Raw genomic sequence first — 22,855 nt, 5'->3', positions numbered from 1 at the left:
TATCTTCTTTCCTCTGATTCCCCTTAATACATAATACAATGTTGTGAGAAAGCTAGAAATTGGGAAATAGGAGGTTTTGTTTGTTTTTCGAATCCTGAATGTATTCATTTGATAGTCGCCAAATATTTTGAGTATGCTGTATGAGAAATTGTCTGGTTCTTAAAAAGCTTGTGGTACAAAACAAAAAGGTCAAGTAAAACAGGTTAAGTTATTTGAGTACAATAGAAAGAGTAGGAGGATGTGAGAAATAGTAAATGAAATAAGCTGCATAAGAGGTAGGGCTTTTGATTTTTAATCATGGAGAACACTATTTGAAAGAATTACTGATGGATGGATACGAGTATGGTATGTAAAGGGAACAAGTGAGGAAAGAGCTTTGAAGTAGAGGAGTTATAAAATGAGAAACTGGTACGTAAGTATGAAGTGTTAGCCTGGGATCAGCTTCTGCTGAATTTTTAGTAATTTGTTCCCCTGTTTTCATTCTCATAACAAAAAAGTGGTGTGTCTTTAGAGACTTAATTTGTCTATAACTTTCCCATTAAATGTATGAAAAGAAATACAATAAAGTGCGAGCAACATGTGTGAGAGGAACCAGTGAATTTTGATTGTTTTTTAAACCTAATTATAAACTACATAGCCTAGGAAGTTGGGGTGCCTTTTGGAAAATATTAATAGGCTGATAATTAAAGATTTAATTATCTTTAGGCCTTGCTTGAGAGGACTGGTTATACTCTGGATGTAACCACAGGACAGAGGAAGTATGGTGGTCCTCCGCCAGACAATGTGTACTCCGGCTCGCAACCTGGAATTGGAACAGAAGTAAGTGTTCTTCAGCTGTTTGCTGAGATCTTTCCAGTTTGTAGATTATTCTTTCTATTGTGTGATTAGGAAAAATACTTTATTCTTTTCAAAATATAGTTATTTTTTTGGATATGCATCTATATTTTGCTGCCATCAGAAGCAAAGATAATCATGTGACTGGTAGGTGCCCCAACACTTTGTAAAAGAATGTAGAATTCTTGGAACTGGCTGCTAAAACTATGCAACTAGCAACATACCATTTTAGGTGCTTGAGGTGAGATTATTAAGGAGAAACAATTGCTGTTTTTGATTTTGTTTTACGTTTAATTTTGAATAGTGCTTGTCCTCCCTCCTTGACCCTTCCTTCCGTCACATAGAAGGTAGTCAGTATTTTCTGAGAGATGTATTGATGGGAATAGGTTGCACAAGGGAAGAATATGGAATAAGATAAAAGGTTGAGCACATTAGTTTATGCTTCAACAAAGTAATTCGTCCTCCGTCTGTGCCTTCATAAAGGTTTCTCCATATCCCTTCATGCTAGCCTACTCTAATTCCTTTAAAAGGTGACAGCTGTGTGTCAGAGTGTAAGCTGTGTTATAGCAGGAACCTTTTCTGATTTGGTGTTTCTACTGTTTGTATTTAGTGCCTAGCATAATGCGAGGAACATAGTAGACACACTATTTGATGAATGATTGGTTACAGTTTTTTCCTTTGGATATTAAAATCATGATTTTGAAACTTAAAATTTTAACTAGATTGAATGATAATTTTATAGGATAGTCTTTAAAACAAAGTGATGGGGGTGGCTTCCTTAGGTGATTAAATCAGTTAAATATTTAAGTGGTAGTATTATGTGTCTCCTTCTTACATTCAAATTCTAAGAAATCTTAAAAGTTACCTCAGCCTCCTGTTTGAGTAATTTTAAAGGAAATAGTAATGTCTTACTAAAATTGTTATCAATGACACCCTCCTAAAAGTTAAAACTTAACTTTTCAGGTAGCCTAAAGCAAAGATTAGTATTTCTAGTTTATGAATAAATGAAGACATCATCATTTAATGTAATTTTTTAGATCTGTATCAGAACTAATTTTAGTCATATTCTCTGTATATGCAATGGAATTTATATCCATAGTTCTTTGTTTCCTGAACTTCTTTTAAACAGTTACATTTAGTATTCTATTTCTTTATATTTAGCATTATTAAAAGGGGCTGTAACCATTTTTATTTTTCATGATACCTGAATCAGCTACATATGATTGTTTGGAGTCTCTTAAAAACTAAATTTCTTAATGTTGTATAATTATTGTTAGATTGGAATTGGGACTCTAAGCCATCTAATGTTCCTTATAGGAACTAGTGTCTTTGAAACATAGTGTACAAGTGAGTAATAATTTGGCCTTTTTTCTACTTCTGTTATCCCCTGCCCGTATCCTTTATTTTTAATGTTCTGCTTATGTAGTGAACTCTTTCAAATCTACATTTATATTTCATTTTTAAACAATACAGAAATGTAGTTCAACTTTCTTCTTCTGTGGACTCCTACAGCATATGTATTTTTTTCTAATGGTTTTAAATTTTATTCTTAGTGTCAGGATTTTTTTCTCACCTTAAACCCTCTTAAAATGATTAAAGTGGAATTGCTTCTTTGTCTTTACTTTTTTTCTTTTATTTATTTATTTAAAGTATATTTTATTGATTATATTGTTACAATAGTTCCAATTTTTTCCCCTTGCTTCCCTCTGCCCAGCACCACCCCTCCCTCAGCAATCCCCCTACCCCTGGTCCATGCCCATGGGCCGTACATTTACTTTTTTCTTGAGGCAGCCTAGAACACCTCCACGAGGGGAGTACAGTTTTAAAAAGTCTATTGTTACCTCTCAGCGTATTAGTATTTATCAGTTATTAACATTTATCTTAGTCTCATTTCTTCAACTAGTTAGAAAATCCTTAGGAATAAAAATTAAGTATATAATACTGTTATGTTCTACACAACACTCAATACAGCCTGGTGTTAAAAAATGTTTTTTAAAGATTTTATGTATTTTTAGAGAGAGGGACAGGAAGGGAGGAAGAGAGGGAGAGAAACATTGATGTGTAAGAGAGACATAGATTGGTTGCCTCTTGCACGCCTCCAACTGGGGACCTGGCCACAACCCTCACATGGTGCCCTCGCTGGGAATTGAACCAGCAACCCTTTGGTTCGCAGGCCAGCGCTCAATCCATTGAGCCACACCAGCCAGGGCTCAGCCTGGTATAAATTTAATTGGTTGTATATATTTCATAATTATAGAAATTAACTTTTTTAGCCTATTAGAGTGGTTTCATTGCCTATTAGATTGGTTTCATTGGTGGAGACTTGTTTTATCTTTGCTTTCTTTAGATAAGAAAGGAATTTGCTAGTACTCTTTAAGATTTCACTGGAAGCATTTGAATAATTTAATAGGAAAGCTATTTTGAATATCCAGTTAGAAACAAATAGTTGATATGCTAACTGTAAAACATGTACCATTCTCTTATATTGACTGCATTACCTCTTTCGGAGAAAGATGCATTTTTGTATATATCAGATATCATCAGTTATTGTTGTAGCAAAATCCTTATATGAGAACACCAACCTTAAGCCACTCTTTTCAAGGAATTTGTTACGAGTAAAATCACAATGTAAAGTTTTGGATTCCTTCTGTAAATTTAAATTTCATAAGATTTGACCTGTACTTGTAGAAAATAAAAGTTTTGGAAAGTTAGAAAAATAGGTTGTTGGTTTTTGGTTTTCAGTTACAGTTGATGGTCAATATTTTATATTAGTTTCAGGTGTACAGCAAGAAAAATAGGTTTTAATATATTAGGTGGCTAGTAGATTTAATAAATTGGTTTTAATTGGTGTCATTTTTGATGCTGTGAGCTCTTTTGTTTCATTAGTCATTAAAACTTTTTAGCTCTTCCCCTGCCTGGGTCAAGGTTGTGAGTTTGATCCCCAGTGAGGGCACATACAAGAATCAACCATTGAATGCATAAATAAGTGGAACAACAAATTGATGTTTCTCTCCCTACCCCCTACCATTTCTCTCTCTAAAATCAATTTAAAACTTTTTAAAAAAGGTTTTAAGCTCTTTTTTTCTTCAGATTTTTAAAATTTATTTTTAGAGAGGGGAAAGGAGGGACAAAGAGAGGGAGAGAAACATCGATATGTGAGAGACCCATGGATCGGCTTCCTCTCGCATACCCTCATCTGGGGACCTGGCGCACAACCCAGGCATTTGCCCTGACTGGGAATTGAACCAGCAACCTTTTGGTTCACAGGCTGACTGGCACTCAACCCACTGAGCCACACCAGCCAGGGCAAAGTTTTAAGCTCTTGATTGAGGTAGTTGAAATTAGAGTCTGAGACTGACAGTACTAAAAACTTAAGTTATGTGAAGACTATTACGTTTTATCTTCGGATAAAATCTACTTTAGATTAATCCTATAAATGAGCACTCATTAACAGACATTACTAAGCAAGTGAGAGAGAGACAGAGAAACACTGATGTGAGAGAAGCATCAATTGGTTGCCTCCCATATGCACTGCAACTGGAGATGGAACCAGCAGCCTAGGTATGTGCTCTGACCAGGGATGGAACTAGCAACCTTTTGTTGTACAAGATGACGTTCCAACCCACTGAACCACCTTGCCAGAGCTAATTTGTTTTTGAATACTGTTTAGTTTTAGCCTTTTTAAGTTCTCTACTGTCCTAAGTTAAACTAATCTTGAAATGATGCCACCTCCTTTTTCTCAGATAAATCAGTGTTTATGGCCTGTTTCTTTGTGGACTCTAGTGATTTATAATATTGGGTGCTTTGTTGACTGCAGATTTATATATATTTCTTTTAAAATGAAAACTGCTTCATTCTCTTGGGAAATCTATAAGGTGGACCCCTAACATTCAAATGATAGAGTACAGTGAGTTTATTCTTAGGAATTCTTTTCTGTAAAGTGATTGATCATTAAATTACTTTTACTGAAAATACAGGTTTTTCACTTTGGGTTGTTTTTTTTTTTTAAAGATTTTATTTATTTATTTTTAGAGGGGAAGGGAGGGAGAAAGAGAGGGAGAGAAGTATCAGTGTGTGGTTCCCTCTCACAAGCCCCCAACAGGGGACCTGGCCTGCAACCCAGGCATGTGCCCTGACTGGGAATCAAACCAGTGACCCTTTGTTTCGCAGGCAGGTGCTCAATCCATGGAGCTACACCAGCCAGGGCCACTAGGTATTCTCAATGAGGCTAACCGGTCTGGTTCTAAGTGTGTTATATAAATAGTATAATCTGACACTTAGCTTCCTCAGTTGTGTGTCACGTATATTCAGTATTTTCATAGTGCCATTGCATGTGCTCTTTCTTTGCTTTCCCATGTACTTGTAATAGGGAGAAAATTCTATTCGTGAACAATGTAATTATGAAGCACCATTGCGTTATTTTAATAGATACAACATAAAGCCGAGTTTACTTCCCACAATGATTTAAAAATATTCAAGTACAAATATTCTCGAATATAAAAACACTTTAACCAGAGTAGACTAGAGAGCCTAGCCACATTAAAAAATGCGTTTCAAAATTAATATCAGTTATTCTTGTATATTTCTTATCTTAGGATACCTTTTTATCAGTAGCTTTTTTTTAGTGCTATGCCCTGTTCATGAATGTTTATAGAGTTGATAATGCATGTTGATACAGCTGAAGCTAGTGAGAAGTGGTCAGATTCTGGATATTTATCGATGGGTTGGATGCGGGAATATGAGAGAAAGGAGCCAAGGATGACTTCAAGGCTTCTGACCTGAGCACCTGGAGAGATGGAGTTGCCATTTACTGAAAAGGGACAGCTGTATTGAAGAGTGAAGTAGCAGGATGGAAAGACAGTAGTAGTGCGGCTCTGGACGCGTTACAAGTTAGATGTCTCTTAGACCTCTGAGTCTAGCTGTTGTATGATCAGTTGCTTATATGAGTCTGGGGTTCAGGGGAAAGTTTTGGCTGGAAATTGTAAACGTGGGGAGACAAAAGCATCTATGTGACATTTAAAAACCATGAGTTTGGATGTGGTCACCGAGGAAGCATGTGTAGCCTAGAGAAAAGGTCTAAGATCTGATATCTGCAGTCTGTCAACATTTAGAGTTTGGGAGATGAGGAACTAACAAGGAACTGAGAAGAGCAAGCCAATGGGGCAAGAGAAAAACCAGGAGTGTGGGGTCTCAGAAGTCAAGTTAAGGAAGTTTTCACAGAAGGAATAATGGTCAGTTATATCAAACCTTCCATGCAAGACGAGAACTGTGAACTGACATTTGACTGTGGTTGACTTTGATAGGAATGGTAGTAAGAGCCAGATTTAGAGAAGATTCAAGAGGAATTTGAGTTAACAAGTAGATACAGTTTTTTGAGCAATTTTGCTACAGAGGGTAGCAGAGAAATGGGGAAAGAGCTGAAAGGTGTTTGTAATCAAGATATACTCATATTTTTGTTTAAATTTTAAGAGAAATTATGTATAACATACTTGTGTGCCGATGGAAATGATTCATCTGTAAAAGGGGAAATTGATAAAATTGTTACTGTCCATGTGTCCTTGAGTAGGAAAGAAGGGATGGGATGTAGTTAGTGCAGAAGTTAACAGTATGAGGTAGATGCTTATTCATACATCATTCAAAGAAAAGCAACCACTGTGTCTGTTGCTGGGAACAAAGTGAGGAACAGGTTGTGAGCTCTCCCCTCACGGGCAAACTGAACCCCCTTGCTGGTGTTCTCCCCAGATGAGGTAATTGAGACTCACTGATTAAGAAACTTGCTCAAGGTAACTAAAATGTAGATTTTGAATTCAATGTAATTAGAAACTCACTATTTCTCACGTTTTCTGCTTTCATAGCTTCACCGTACAATGCCAGGTCACATCATCCCTAGCTGGGATTGCCCTGTTAACCTAACCAGTTAGTCTGTTTCTCTGTACAATCCATTTTCTACCCAGTTACCAAAATGCTTCTTTTGGCACATAAGTCATACCTAGTCACTCGTTGGCTTAAAACCCTGATGTCTTTCCAACACATTTAAACTATTAATCGTGGTTTAACATAATCTGGATCCTGTTCTTTCTCAGTACTGTCTCCTGTGTGGACGTTGTATTCCAGTCACTGGCCTATTTCCTGTTCTTCAGCTGTGGCAGTTGGACTACCATCTTTTTGTACTTGTTCCCTCACTTTGGAATGCTCTTTCCTCAGATTTTTCCTTGATTTTCTCTCTTAGGTCTGTTCAGATTTAACCATCTTAGAGAGGCCCTCCTAATTAAAATAGTCTCTTCCTCATCATTTTTATCCCCTTTTATTTTTGTTAGATTTGAACGCCTCCTAAAATCATACTGTTCATATTTTTATTTTTGTCACTCAGTAATATAAGCTTCATGAATGCCTAGACCTTTGTTCACTGTATCTCTAGAACTTAGAAAAATACATAGCACATGAGTTCAAGGTAAATGCATTTCGTGAAAGGTTTCATGAGAGGGAGCCAGTTGTCTGTCTAGGCTAGGCATTGTGCATGGGCGCAGCTTCAAGCTGATACTTTGAAAGGTTGATTTTGGATATGGATGAGAGTGGGATTCAAAGTATTTGAGATTTTTTGTTTGTGGGAGTAACATTTTCTTAGTAAATTGTTGGGGGGACAGCAGAAATTATGTTCTTCCAAGAAAAATGGTGAAAATCAAGGGTCAGTTTCAGTCATTTTGATTTTCGGAAAAAGGAAACATTTGTTACACAAGTATTATATCTTTATTGTAGAATGTATAGAAAATATAATAAGGAAAAAGAATAAAATTAGAACAGGTTTTCATGTATTGATAACTACTGTTAATATTATTCTGAAAGTCCTTATCTATACATACATATATAATTCAAAAAACAAAAGTTGGCACTGCTAGACTTAATTTATGATTTGAAGTAAAATTAGGACAATCAAGAGGAAATTTTTTTTTTCCTAATTCTTATCCGAGGACATTTTTTCATTTCTCTCTGTTTTTAGAGGGAGGGGAAAAGAGAAACATCGGCTGGTTGCCTTCTCATATGTCTCCTGATCTGGGACCTGCACCTGTGTATGGGCCTGATCGGGCATCAACCCTGTGACCTTTTCGTCTATGGGAGGACGCACCAACCGAGACGCACGGGCCAGGGCAAGAGGAAATGTTTAAAACTAGGCAGTTGGAGATAGAGACTTAGGTTTGGAATGGGGATTTGGGAGATGACTGTAGAGTTGTAGCTTTGGGGGGTGGATATGATCTTTATAAATGAAGAAAATAACTGAACAATAGGAGAGCCATAATTTTGGGAAACACGCAGATTATTATTAAGTGGATAGAAGAATCACCACGGAAAGGATAGGAAAATAAAGGTAAGAAGACCAGGTGAATGGAGGATTCTGAGACTTCAGAGGATTTTCAGAAGGTGGCATCGCCAGTGTTCATGCTTGTGAAGAAGGCAGGGATGATGAGTGAGAGTGGGGAAAGAAAATTATGTCATTAGAAGTTCGTTAGTGACATTTGGGCATACAGTTTAGTGTTAGAGGAAGAAGTCAGTTTTAGAGAGTATAGGTGTCAAGTGCTTCTCAGAGTGAGTTTTCATTAGAAAGATGGTTTTATAGGGCTACCATTCAGATGGTGCCTTAAATGTCTTTATTTTTACTTCTCTGTGGCTGCATGGTACTAAGCATATAGTAGATGTGTTGAAAAGAAAAACTGCATGCGTGAAATAAAACAAGAGGCATGTGTTCAGAGCATATAAATGTGAAAGGAAAGCTATATAAGCTAAAGTAAGGTTTTTTGTTTGTATTTTGTTTTCTTGTGGGAGATTTAGCATACCTAAAGACAGGAAAAAACTAGTTGATAGGGAAGAGTGCACTGAGCAAATGACCAAAATAGGAGAGTTTAAGAAATAAAGGTTTGTTACTATTTCCAGAAGAAGGTGGTGAAAAAAAATGTGCTTATTTATGAGAGTTAAGAAGTTAACCTGGAGCCCTGACTAGTGTTACTCAGTGGATTGGGCATTGTCCTGCAAACCGAAAGGTTCCTGGTTCCATTCCCTGTCAGGGCACATGCCTGGGTTGCCAGCCAGGTCCCCAGTTGGGGGCGTGTGAGAGGCAACTGATGTTTCTTTCTCCTATTGATGTTTCTTTCTCTTTCTCCCTCCCTTCCCCTCTCTCTAAAAATAAATAAAATCTTAAAAAAAAAAAAAAAAAAGCAATTAGGCTTTATAGCTCTAAAATTAAATGCTTACATTGGGATTCTAATATAGAGGTTTTATTTCAGGTCTTTGTAGGTAAAATACCAAGAGATTTATATGAGGATGAGCTGGTGCCCCTTTTTGAAAAGGCGGGTCCCATTTGGGATCTACGTCTTATGATGGATCCACTGTCTGGCCAGAACAGAGGGTATGCATTTATCACCTTCTGTGGAAAGGAAGCTGCACAGGAAGCTGTTAAATTGGTATGTGATAACAAAAAGATACCTACTGTCTAGCAAGTCATTATTTGAAAGAATTACCTCGATTAAAAATGTTTGCAGTTAACATTGTTTCACTTTCTTTAGTTTTTGCTTTGAATGTTTTTATTTTGACTGAGTTGGTATGTGGCCTTTGCTTTCTATTTTCTGATTATAAAAGTAAAAAACAAATATCAAAGAATATGTTTGAGAAAGTGCTATAAGTCTAAAAAATTATTAATTAGAGTGGTTAGTATCTAAAGTTTCAGTAGAATATTTAGCTTCTGCAACTCTCTTGATTTTAGACAGAAAGGATGTCAATTCTTCCTGTTAAACTTTGTGATAGGATTCTTAAAGTAATGAAGGCTTAGGACACTGTCGCCAATTCAGGAAATTGTTCCGAATTGGTTTTATTTTATTTTTGTCACAGCCTAATTATACAGTTTATTTATATTTTTAAGTATATTCTTTTCTGTATTTTTTGTTTCTAGATCATTTCATCTTCTGTCTTTAATCTTTTTTTAAATATTTTCTAACCAGTCTAATATTAATTTTTTTATATGGCCTTTTTATATTTATGAGTAGTAGTAGTAGCAGAGTTCTGCAAATTAAGTATTTCTCTACTCCTACTATATTACGATACAACAATCTCAGTAACTTAAAATTACAATATCATTGTTCTTTGAAATAATCTTTTGCCAGACGTCTGAAGGCCTCACTTAGTCGAGTTCCAGTCCTTCTAGAACAGTAACCCCTTTCACCAAGGCTTATGTTCCATCAGTTGCCTCTGTTAGTTTCACTTCTAGCTTGAAGTTTTTAAAGCTTTATTTCCATGTTCTGGCAACATATGGATGATTTCATTTAATAATAACATGTCTTTTAGTAAATAAATGGGTAAGTAGTGTTAAAGCATGAGGACTAAAGTTTATCCAGGAAACCATGACATAGTGATTTAAATAAAACTTTTTATATCATTTTATACAATTTTGAAAGTGTTGTGTTTGCTATGCAGTTTAAAACCTTGTATCTGTGTATGTGCAGAATTCTGTGGTTTGTGTAGAATTCTATGGTTTGTGTAGAATGTGAAGTTCTTCTAAATTTCGTTTGCATTGATTAAACGTAGTTGTTACTCTCTTTACATATATGTAAGAAATTATTTTGCCAATGGCTTGTCTATATCTAATTTCATCTCCAAGGTACTTTTCCTGAAAAATCCCTGGAAAGATAGATAAAATTAAAATGTGAAATCAGATAGTTTTAAAAATAAAAGAAGAGTAACTTTCAGTCATTTATAGGAGAACAGTGAAGGTTAACAAAATCATACTAAAATGAGAGACTGGCTGTAACAAGTTTAAGAATACACATTTACATTATGGCAAGCCTGAGGGAACTCAGTGAGTTCACGAAGCCTGGAGTGTTTGACCTTGAAGTGTTGACTTGTTTAGATTGAGATCAGTTGTCCTGAGTTTGGGGTGGTTGTGGGGTGTCTGGTTCTTCTCTTCCTTGCAGTGTGACAGCTATGAAATTCGTCCTGGTAAACACCTTGGAGTGTGCATTTCTGTGGCAAACAACAGGCTTTTTGTTGGATCAATTCCGAAGAATAAGACTAAAGAAAACATTCTGGAAGAATTCAGTAAAGTCACAGGTAAAACAAAAATGTATTTAGAACTTGATTTTGGGAAATTTGTGGTACTATTTATAAGTGCAAAAAAAAATGGAGGTGTCTTTTAAGAGTTCAGGTGTCTGATGTTCAATGTCTAAATTACCTCCTTTCTGCTTTATAGTGGTTTGAACTAAGCAAGTTCCCTCACATCCTTAATATCTTGATATGTCCCCTTTGCTTCTTTAATTAAAGCTTGGCTTTTGCCAGAGCTTTTGCCCTGTGGTCCTCAAGTGAAAGCCACATCCCCGATGACATTCAATGTACTTTAGGGCATGGGAATTCTTGTCCTCTTCCTGTTGCCTCATCTAGATGATATTTTTCAAAATTTCCAATTCTAAACTCATGGAATTGATAGAGATGTGCATTTTATATCACGTGTGTATATATTTATATATAACAATTTAATGAAACCATATTTTCACTACTATTCATGATTCAGTCTGATAGTTCCTATTCCATTTTATTTTTTTAAATGCTGTTGGAGATCTAAATGCTAGCTGCAATTTAAAAACACTGTTTTAGACTATTACTTACCCTTAAAGAAAAGCACTATTCCTTTACATTTTTGTCATCCAGCTATGCTATCCTTTCCCCTTCCTTCGGGCTGTCATCCACTGCTCTTCTGGTTTCGGTTTCAGTCCTTTATTAATTGAAGATTGCTGCTGGCTCATAGTCAACCTCTTCTGCCCTAAATCGACTTAGTCTTAGTACTTTTAACACGTATGTGGTTGAACTGTCCAAAGCCTAGCCTTCTAGTTTTATGACCACCTCATTTCTAGTCCTTTACTTCAAGCTCCCCCACATTCTGGATCTTGTTGCCACAAATTGTAGCCACTGTGGAATTTTTGACTCTAGCACCCCACGTTGTAACCACTGCCACTATTCATCATAATTGTGTTGGTCAGATACCCCTACTGGCACGGTCCTTTGACCTCATCAGTTTATTCCTTACCAAACTGATTTCTGGCTTTATGTCCATTTATTCATTCATTCAAAGTGTTTATCCAGTGCCTATTAAGTGCTGGTATTGTACTATGCGCTGGGATACAGTGGCGAATAAGATCTGTTCTCTGCCCTTGTAGAGTTTACATTCTGGGAAAGGAGAGAATACCAGAAAACAAATTAAAGAAATATTTGCACATTGTAGTAAGCACTGTGAGGAGGGAACTGAAGGATATTTTGCTAGAGAATAGCTACCCTCCCGTTTTTTATGGTTATGGAAGGCTTTTCTGATAAGGTGACATTTCATCCACAACATGAACAATGAGGAGAATGTATTAGCATACAGTGAGCCAATGGATGTCATTCTAAAACAGCAACACATGCCAACATTCTAAGGTGAGAAAGAACTTGGTGTATTAAAGTAACAGAAGGCCAGTGTTTTTAAAAAGTAGAATTATATGAAATGAAATAGGCGGGGCTTTTGTAGACCATATAAGGAGTTTGGATTTAGTGTATGTACGAGGTCTGTCCAGAAATTATCCATCCACGTAATATGAAAAATAGAGACATTTACTGAAGAAGATACAAGAAACATTGGACTTAGGAGAGTGACACCTCAGTCCCCTTCACAGTAGGCACCTTGGGACCTCATACAGTTCTCCCCATTGCCATCAGCTGCCCTGTCGTATTGTCCTGTATCTCATCAATGGTCTGAAATCTCTTCCTTTTCAAAGGTGATTTTAGTTTTGGGAAAAGCTAGAAATTGCAGGATGCCAAATCTGGGCTGTAGGGGGCCGAGTCACCTGGGTGATTTGATGTTTTGCCAAAAAAACCTCCATGTGATGTGATGCATGAGTGGGTGCATGTTGTGATGAATCTCAGTCACCAGTTGTCTATAGCTATGGCCTTCTGAATCACAATAGTTTCTGCAGAGGATTATTCAAGCTTAATGCAAAATTTGATGCAGATTTATTGCTCTACTTGCTCAATCATTTTGAATGTAATGACCACACAGCACACATGCTCACTTGGCAGTGTTTACCACTCCCATGGACTAGTACAGTGAAGTCATCGTTGTTCACGCATGCGCATTCCAGTCCACTGTCCTTCGCTGTCAGGTTACATCGATGTCGTGCAGACCATTCCTGTTATGTTAACAACGGTTGGACTTTCTCCGGACAGACCTCGTACGCGAAGGTGTTTGAAGGTCTTAAGTAGGGAATAACATCTGTTTCATGTGTACAGAATATTATTTCTACTGCGTTGTGGATAATGGCTTAGAGGAGGTAAAGAGTAGAAAGCTTTCATAGTGTTCAGATAGAAGTTTGAGCAGTGGAGATGCAAAAAGTAGATTGGTTTGGAATTGGATAGGGGAGATGAAGTAAACAATGAGTTCAAGAATGAGTCCTTAATTTCTGGCTTGAGAAACCCAGGAGATGGTACTGTTTGTTAAATAGGGAAGTCTAGAGAAGACAGATATTGGGAGTGGTGGTGCAGTTTTGGACTTGTTAAATTTGAAATGTCTGTAAGTCTGGGCTAGAAATAAAATCTGGGCATTCTTAAGGATATAGATAGTATGTATTTTTGTTTTTTATATTTTTAAAGATTTTATTTATTTACTTCTAGAGAAAGGGGTAGGGAAAGAGAAAGAGAGGGAGAGAAACATCAGTATGTGAGAGATACACAGATCAACTGACTCTCACATGGCCCCAGTTGGGGACCTGGCCTGCAACCCAAGTGTGTGCCCTGACCGGGAATTGAACTAGTGACCCTTTGGTTCACAGGCTGGTGCTCAGTCTACTGAGCCACACCCGCCAGAGCAAGGATATAGATAGTATAAAAGTAGGAGCTAGCTGATGTTTCCTAGGAAGAACATATACGGAAGGATAAGGGCATGGGACAAAGCTAGAGGGACCCCTATATTTAGCAGTTATTTTCATTGTTGGTAAAAACTAACAAGTTAGATCCAAGGAAGTTTTTTGGTCATGGTTAGTTGTTGAATGTTAGTTCTCTTGGATTTATATCAATAATTTGATTTTTAAGTTCCTTGGTAGTGTTTTTATAAATTATAACACTCCAAACACTCCAGACATTGTAGAATGTTATGTCGGACACTCCAAAACATTGTAGAATGTTATGCCAAAATGCAGTGGTTGCACCTGTTTATGGCTGTATCTTAACAACCCTAAAATTAAAAGGGAACATAAAAATACTGTCCTTAATCTCATATGTAATAATGCTGATTTTATTGTCTTAGGTAATTAGTGAATCATTTTGAGGCTGCCTCAGTTATTTTTTCTCGCCTTTCGGCAAGTGGACTTAGGTCTGCCTAATCACTAGATGTGTGGTGGATGCTTTTGGCTTATATATCTGGCTGTTGGTTTAACAGAGGGTTTGGTGGACGTTATTCTCTATCATCAACCCGATGACAAAAAGAAGAATCGGGGGTTCTGCTTCCTTGAATATGAGGATCACAAGTCAGCAGCACAAGCCAGACGCCGGCTGATGAGTGGAAAAGTAAAAGTATGGGGAAATGTAGTTACAGTTGAATGGGCTGACCCTGTGGAAGAACCAGATCCAGAAGTCATGGCTAAGGTAAATGCAGTTGCTTGGGATGGTGGTGCGGTCTTCATTTAAATTTTATACTCAGGATGAAGCTTAAAGTTTGTTGAGTTTTATAATAAATACAAATGATAGCTGTTGATCTTAACTATTTAGGCAAGGACCGGCTTTAACACCAAACTTACAGCCTGTCTTGGTATTTAGGAACTTCCATTAACCATTCCTTTTCTACAGATTAAACGTGTAGGAGAAACTGAAATGAAATCCCTTCTGTTAAATATTTTCACATGCACTGAGAATTTGTTTAGTGCTGAACATTAGGAGGAATACAGATGTTTAAAAAGAAAAAACGACAAGATCTTACTAAAGAGAAGTAAAGTTTGGGAGATTATAAATTACAATTTTCATTGACTATAGCATGACTTTTATTAAAAGACTGTGAATCATTTTATTTAGATTTATAGCTAATTTTTTCTCGTGTTTTAAGAAGTTTTTCATTTTTTAATTACCAAGCTACCTTAGAGTATTAACCCTGTGAAGAAAGGCAAAGGCTTATCCTGTTTGCTGTTAAATGGTAGTGACAAAATATGCATAGGGAGTCCTGTAGAGGGACCTCATTTTCCTTTATGCCCTGTACTTTCATTGCCAAGATCTTTGCCTGGTAACTGATGGAGCCGTGAATCCTTATTCTCAGGCTTTTCTTTGGTTGAGTCCTGGGATTGAAGGGACACATCAGAGTTGCACCCCTGCTGCTTTTAGTGAGTTTTTTGAGTATTTTGGTATATGTCTTTTCCCTTCTCAGGGAGGCAGCAACTCTATAGATGGCCATAAATTAGTGAGTGGATTCTTCTGGATGAGAAGTCTTTTCCTCTGTGTGCTGAGGAGGCAGTTCACTCTGATTAGTTTGGAGGAGAACCTCAGTTTATACTAGTATGATCAAGTTTTTGTAGACAAAAAAGCATTTTTGTGTTAAGCAGAGACGATCCATTGAGAATGAACCAGAGAGGATCTCAGATGTGTTTCTCAGAATCTTTTAACATGTTCCTTGAGTAGATAGTGTCAAAGAAGGGGACTGGAAATTTAAATAGCCCTGGTTTTTAATTTTTATTTTTTAATAGTGTGATTTCAGTTTCACTTGTTCTAATCCAGTTGTGTCTTTGGACAAATATATTGAATTTAAATGTCATCTATTTTATTAGGATTGGAAAAATATCTTTAGATCCCTTACTATTTTTAATCTACCTTGTAGAAACTGAGTGTAGCCTGCACTGCTCATCCTATAAAAACATTTTTTAAAATAGCATGATAGATATACATTATAAGAGGGGAATAAAGTCCCCAGGAAATCTAAAATATAGCTACTAATTTGCTTATCAACAACCACTTTTCATGTATCTCTGGTAACCTTTCAGATTGAAATTTATCCTGAATCTTTTTATAGAATTAGAAAACATCAAGATTCTATTCTAGTAACCGTTCTTCCTTCATCATAAACAAGTTTCAGAATGAATAGGCAGGCTCCATGAACTTGAATAATACTGGTTGAATAAACTTAGTTGTATAATATAGACTCCTTTATTGTTTTCTAATGAAGAGATTTTATACAATAGAATAAAGCTTCTGCTGTTACTTCACTCTATCAGTGTTAAAATTTAGTAAAGATCTTTGGCCAAGTTGGGTCAGTTTAAAATCAAACAGAACCTGAGGGCCTAAATGTATTTTTATTAACACAATTTTAACATGTAATTTTTATATAGTATGTTATGGTTTTATCTCAGGAAAAAAAAAGATCCATGTTGAGTTAAAAAAAAATCAGTGGAGGCCTGTCTGATGTAGTTATACTTCAGTATTGACAACATTTGAGAAAAATAAAGGGGTAGAGGTACAGGTGGAAAATGTTAAATTTTTTTCACCCATTGAAATAAGAGCTTCTCCCCGAATCCTTTTTATTAATATAGCTCTTAACCTCAGGCAGCAATTTGTTCAGTGGAGGTGTTCGTTTTTTTTGTTCGAATAGTTAATATATTTTCTTAGCTCAGAAATAAAAATTTTATAGAAAGGTACGACTGAGAAGTCCCACTTCTACCCCTAGCCCCATCTACCATATCCCCTTTGGTCCCTATAGGCATCCAGTTTTAGTAGTCTCTAATTTAGTGTTTCCTTAGGCATCTATTGGCAAATAAAGTATACATTCTTTCCCTGCTTCTTACCCAAGGGGTTGCTGGTAATTTAACTGTTTTCACTGATTTATATGTTTTTATTTACCATTCTATTTCATAAGCTTTACTGAAGGCATACCATTATTTTATGTAGCACTAAGAAATTATAAAATATTGCCAATTACACTGTGACCTACTGCTTGCCTTGTCACATTGATTGTAAGTTGGATTCCTATTTCAGAGACCAAAAAATGTCTTACCAGCATGTATCCTGGCAGATCTCTCTGTGTCAGCTCTTAGAGCTCTTCCTCATTTTTTGTGGTTATATAATATTTCATTCTGTGGATGTACTATCGTATATTCAACCAGCTGGACATTGGGTTGTTTATAATTTGGGGGTTATTTCTGTAATGAATAAGCTTGTGTCATGTCAGTTAATAACAAGTGCAGATACATCTGTAGGATAGATTTTTAGGGATAGAATTGTGGGCTATAGGCTTAATGCATCTGTTATTACTAAGATTACTATATTCCCCTCTTGGGGAGGTGAACCGTTTTACCCTCCTACTGTGAAATACAGGAGGCCTATTTTTCTCATCCCTGTCAAAATAGCGTATCCTTAAACTTTTGGATTTGCCAGTTTTCTTCTCTTACTATACATGAGTTTAAGTTTTTACTATGTTTAAGGGCCATTTATGGTATAAATCATTTTAAGTCACAAAGGCTTCCCCAGTGTGTATTTATAAACTATTACCTTCTAATATTTTCTGCCCCCCCCATCCTTTTTAATTTTTTTTATTTGGTTCCATTTGGAGTTTATCTCTGTGTATAGTATGATGTGGATCTAGCCTTTTACTATTTTTTTATGTTCTTTTATTGCTTTATTTGCTTATTTTTTCAGAGATACCATCTAGCTTTTATCTTTATCCAGATTCAATTATTTAAGCTTTATGGTTTGTTATATCTGGTGGGGTTGGTCTCTAAATTTTGTTCTACCTTTATCCTGGCTATTCTTGCTTGTTTATTTTTTATATGAACTTTAGAATCAGCTTATCCAGTTCTAGGAGGAAAACAACAAAAGGTACTTTAATGATAGGATGGGAGAAATAACCAATATTTATATAAATTGGTAATTAACATCAGAGTCATTTTGTTGTCAGTTTTATACCTTCTGCGACAGGACTTGTAGCACTCAGTGTTTTAGAGGGAAAAAGCCTATGCCATGAAGATAGGAAGAAGTACTTTAATGTAAGACCAACTAAAATTAACTAGCTAATGCTAATTTTGTATATTTGTTGTGTTAGGTGAAAGTTTTATTTGTGAGAAACTTGGCTACTACAGTGACAGAAGAAATACTGGAAAAGTCATTTTCTGAATTTGGAAAACTTGAAAGGGTAAAGAAGTTGAAAGATTATGCATTTGTTCATTTTGAAGACAGAGGAGCAGCTGTTAAGGTAGAAATTTTGAAAGTTTGTTTATTGATATGTGAATTTTATTGTTGAAACTTGATAAACATATAAAGTGACTTTCAAAAATAAAAATTGTTTTCAGCTTTGCTAAACTCTGAAACTTCCTTTTAATACCCCCCCCCAACGATAGGTGAAAATCCGCGAAGTAGGAACCTTACATTTATTTTAGCATTTATATATATTCTAAGGCTTTATAAACCCTTCCCACACACTTATAAACCGTTCCCAGTCCCTTATCAACCTTTCCCACTCCCTTATTAACCTTTTCCACGCTTTTATAAACACTACTTATGTTCTTAAACATATTGTACACTCTTAAACCTATGTAAGTTTAACAGCGTATGTATATAGTACTGCAAAATCCTGTGATATAGCGAAAAATCCATGATAAATCATTACATATAATATTTTTAAAAATCCCACGATACAGTGAGGCCGCGATAAGTGATGGTGATATAGAGAGGGACCGCTGTAACAGGTAAGACTGTATTTCAAAGCCTGATTTTTACTGCCTTAACTGGTGTGGCTCAGGTGGTTGGACATCGTCCCACAAAGTGAAAGGTCACTTGTTCAGGTCCTGGTTGGGGCACATACATGAGGCAACCGATTGATGTTTCCCTCTTGCCCTTCTTTCCTCTCAAAAAAAAAAGAAAACAAACTTTTTTTTTTAAAGGAGCCTGATTATCACTAACGGGGTTTGTGATCCCAGTCCCAGGGAACTTATTTTTAATCTCTATTATTTTTTATAAGTCTAAGCTTTGATAGCAGAGTGCCTTGGAATATTACAGGGTATAGTGATTAGCTGCTGTAAATACTAAACAGGTAATGAATGTATTATAACTACTTTGTTTATTTTGGTTTGTGGACCTTCGAAGGAAATTGGGTAGAGTACATGGCTTTACATAGAGTAACAGCATATTTAATTCAGTAGATGTGTTCTGAGGGAATGGTTAGTTCTTCATAGTTTTGCCTGCCGTTAGTCATTTTAGAATTCTAATTGCATTGAGTATGTTTTGCCGGTTGTGATTGTTTGAGAAATTTCTTGCATAAAGTGGTTGATTAATTCCTCGATGATAGTATAGTTTGCAAGATCATCTTTTGATGGGCGAAATTTCCAATTTCTTTTTCCTTTTGTTCTCTCTCCTTTGGCAGCAGTGTGGGGGTAAGGGAGGACACTAATTAAAGAATTTTATTTTTTAATTGGGAAGATGGGTCCAAATCATTGAGTAAGGCTTAGTTCTTTTTCTACCTGTTTTGTTGGTGGAATGGTGCCACCTGTTAGTTGAGCAGTTTTTGTTTCTTACCAAGATACGGCCTTTTTTTTTTTTCCTAAGATTTTATTTTTTTTAGAGAGGGGGAAGGGAGGGAGAAAGGGGGAGAGAAACATCAGTGTGTGAGAGCTGCATCAATTGGTTGCCTCTCGCACACCCCTAACTGGGGACCTGGCCTGCAACCCAGGCATGCGCCCTGACTGGGTATCAAACCGGCAACCTTTTGGTTTGCAGGCTGGCGCTCAATCCATTGAGCCACACCAGCCAGGGCCCAGAGTACTGCTTTTAAATGTGCCTTATAGAAGAATCTTTGACTAGTTAGAATTCATTGGTTTGCTTTTTGATGGCAACTATTAATTGGACAATATTGCTTATAAAATTCATAACTTAGTATAGAATTTAATGAATGCCTTCTAAAATTACCAATGGTATGAACACTGGTAACTAATAAATGTTCAACTTCTAAATAGTCCTTTAATTCAGTTGGTATTATTAACTGGTCGTATAAAAACTGGTAGGGTGATTTGTCAAAGAAGTCTATGAAATTATAACATTTTCTGCTCAGTAACTGGGAATCATATTCTTCAGTATGGCCAAGCGAGAGTAGACGTTCTCTTATTTATACCAGGAAGCTTCCGTAGCCTCGTTTAGTTTCTTTAGCTGAAGAAACCAAAAGCTAAGGTGGTAAAGAGAAAATTAGTATCTAGAAATGGATGAATTTAATCTTTGGGTACTCGTAAATCGCTAAGTGTACTTTACAGATAGAGCATTTATGTATGTTTGGAGAAGAAAAGGTTGTATAGGGAACCGGGAAAGCTGTGGTGTGGAGGTAAACCTGAACCTTGAAGTATGGCAGAGGCTGTTAGGGGGCACAGTGAAAACAAAGGACAAGAGCATAGTAAGCTTTTGGTTACTGTCTTCCGGGTGGGCACTTGAGGCTTTCATTATGCTGGGCCTTTTCTGGGCTCATGCTTTTAACTGTTCAGGCAAAGCATGTTCCAAGTTAAATGTTATGAGGAAAACCTAAGGTTTTTTTTTTCCCCTCAATTTCACGTTGAATTTCACTGCTAACCTCATTCTGTAACTTCATTTGTGTTTCAAATCCTTAAAATTTAATGGAAGAACAGTGTAAGACCTATGTATTGGATACCATATGTTTATTTAAAAATCTGAATCCTGAGAAGTTTGTTACACTGGCATTTTCCTGGTATGTGGATTTGCTTCTTTGGTATGGCTAAGCTTGAGGAGTTAGTAATTTGGGATTAAGGAACAGTGATAGGCAGCTCTTTTACCTGTTTAAACATAATAGGGCATCAGTTTTGTTCTTAATTTAGTTTACATATAAGAAGATAATGTTGAGGGAAATAAGTACTTTTTTCTTAAATTTTTATTTGCTGATTTTAGAGAGAGAAAAGGAAGGAGTGAAGGGGGGAGAAGGAAAAAAAAGACTTTTTTTGTTACACTTATTTGAGGATTCACTGGCTGTCTCTAGTATGTGCCCTGACAGGCAATGGAAAATGCAGTGTTGGCATGTCAGGATGATGTTCTAACCAACTGAGCTACCCAGCTAGGGCCACAAGTACTTTCTCTGTGCTTTTTTACCTTGTGGCTAGAATCATCTTTTGCTAATTAAAATATTTTAGTAAATTGTTTATTATTGTATTAACTGGCACAGATATGTTTATGTAGTTATGTTTTAAAGTACTATTAATTGGTAAAATAAATTTTATTTTTCTACTTTTGTATAGGCCATGGACGAAATGAATGGCAAAGAAATAGAAGGGGAAGAAATTGAAATAGTCTTAGCCAAGCCACCCGACAAGAAAAGGAAAGAACGCCAAGCTGCTAGACAGGCCTCGAGAAGCACTGCGTGAGTCTGCATTTTAGTAAATACATCTTTGAACAGAGAATAACTTGATAGCAGAGATCAGGTTGATAAAACAAAATCAGGAAGAATCTTGAAGTAAACTAATTTTTCTTCCTTTCCCTTTCTTGTTAGGTATGAAGATTATTACTATCACCCTCCTCCTCGTATGCCACCTCCAATCAGAGGTCGAGGTCGTGGTGGGGGTAGAGGTGGATATGGCTACCCTCCAGATTATTATGGCTATGAAGATTACTATGATGATTACTATGGTTATGATTATCACGACTATCGTGGAGGCTATGAAGATCCCTACTACGGCTATGATGATGGCTATGCAGTAAGAGGAAGAGGAGGAGGAAGGGGAGGGCGAGGTGCTCCACCACCACCAAGGGGGCGGGGAGCACCACCTCCAAGAGGTAGAGCTGGCTATTCACAGAGGGGGGCACCTTTGGGACCACCAAGAGGCTCTAGGGGTGGCAGAGGGGGTCCTGCACAACAGCAGAGAGGCCGTGGTTCCCGTGGAGCTCGGGGCAATCGTGGGGGCAATGTAGGAGGCAAGAGAAAGGCAGATGGGTACAACCAACCTGATTCCAAGCGCCGTCAGACCAACAACCAACAGAACTGGGGTTCCCAACCCATTGCTCAGCAGCCGCTTCAACAAGGTGGTGATTATTCTGGTAACTATGGTTACAATAATGACAACCAGGAATTTTATCAGGATACTTATGGGCAACAGTGGAAATAGACAAGTGAGGGCTTGAAAATGATATTGGCAAGACACGATTGGCTCTAGATCTACATTCTTCAAAAAAAATTGGCTTAACCGTTTCATCTTTAAGTAGCAATTTGCTGCCATTTGTATTCGGCTGAAGAAATCACTATTGTGTATATATACTCAAGTCTTTTTATTTTTTCCTCTTTTCATAAATGCTCACGGACATTATTGGGCTTGCAGAGTTCCCTTATTCTGGGGATTACAATGCTTTTATCGTTTCAGGCTTCATTTTAGCTTCAAAACAAGCTGAGCACACTGTTAAATCATGATTTTGCAGAACCTTTGGTTTTGGACAGTTTCATTTTTTGGATTTGAGATAGATTTCATAGGAGTATGGAGTATGCTGTAAATAAAAATACAAGCTAGTGCTTTGTCTTAGTAGTTTTAAGAAATTAAAGCAAACAAATTTAAGTTTTCTTGTATTGAAAATAACCTATGATTGTATGTTTTGCATTCCTAGAAGTAGGTTAACTGTGTTTTTAAATTGTTATAACTTCACACCTTTTTGAAATCTGCCCTACAAAATTTGTTTGGCTTAAACGTCAAAGCCGTGACAATTTGTTCTTTGATGTGATTGTATTTCCAATTTCTTGTTCATGTAAGATTTCAATAAAACTCAAAAATCTATTCAAAACATCACCTATTTCAAATTCAATTGTGTCCTAAAACATTATTTTATTCGTAATCCTTGCAAGGAATATTGTTTTCAAACTATAACTGCCTATGTGAGTGATCAAATTCATGCAAAATTTCTTGTCTATTCCAATATGTGTTGTGGCTATCAGACTTGAGGATTAGTCTAAATTCTAATATTTATTCCAAATAGCACTTCGTTGATTGGTGTTCTCTCAGAGTCTCTTCTAATT

The 22,855-nt window shown here is 36.5% G+C and overlaps 1 protein-coding gene across 3 annotated transcripts in view; it reads left to right on the top strand.

Annotated features, from left to right (window-relative positions):
• Window positions 1-22,644, top strand: part of HNRNPR (heterogeneous nuclear ribonucleoprotein R) — a 30,662-nt gene extending 8,018 nt beyond the window's left edge. For all 3 annotated transcript variants that reach the window (XM_090268767.1, XM_090268768.1, XM_090268769.1), the window contains 7 exons: window positions 706-819; window positions 9,111-9,287; window positions 10,791-10,926; window positions 14,276-14,481; window positions 17,912-18,061; window positions 21,096-21,217; window positions 21,347-22,644. In XM_090268767.1, coding sequence (XP_090124893.1) covers window positions 706-819; window positions 9,111-9,287; window positions 10,791-10,926; window positions 14,276-14,481; window positions 17,912-18,061; window positions 21,096-21,217; window positions 21,347-21,959 — 1,518 coding nt within the window. In that variant the 3' untranslated portion in view covers window positions 21,960-22,644. The remainder of the gene's footprint in view (window positions 1-705; window positions 820-9,110; window positions 9,288-10,790; window positions 10,927-14,275; window positions 14,482-17,911; window positions 18,062-21,095; window positions 21,218-21,346) is intronic.
• The last annotated feature ends 211 nt before the right edge of the window (window positions 22,645-22,855 follow it).

The sequence above is a fragment of the Furipterus horrens genome, unplaced genomic scaffold (genome assembly GCF_987537825.1).
Source record: "Furipterus horrens unplaced genomic scaffold, mFurHor1.1.pri manual_scaffold_3, whole genome shotgun sequence".
Taxonomy (NCBI): Eukaryota; Metazoa; Chordata; class Mammalia; order Chiroptera; family Furipteridae; genus Furipterus; species Furipterus horrens.
The sequence above is the reverse complement of the archived record's forward strand: the minus strand, read 5'-3'. Positions and strand labels throughout refer to the sequence as shown.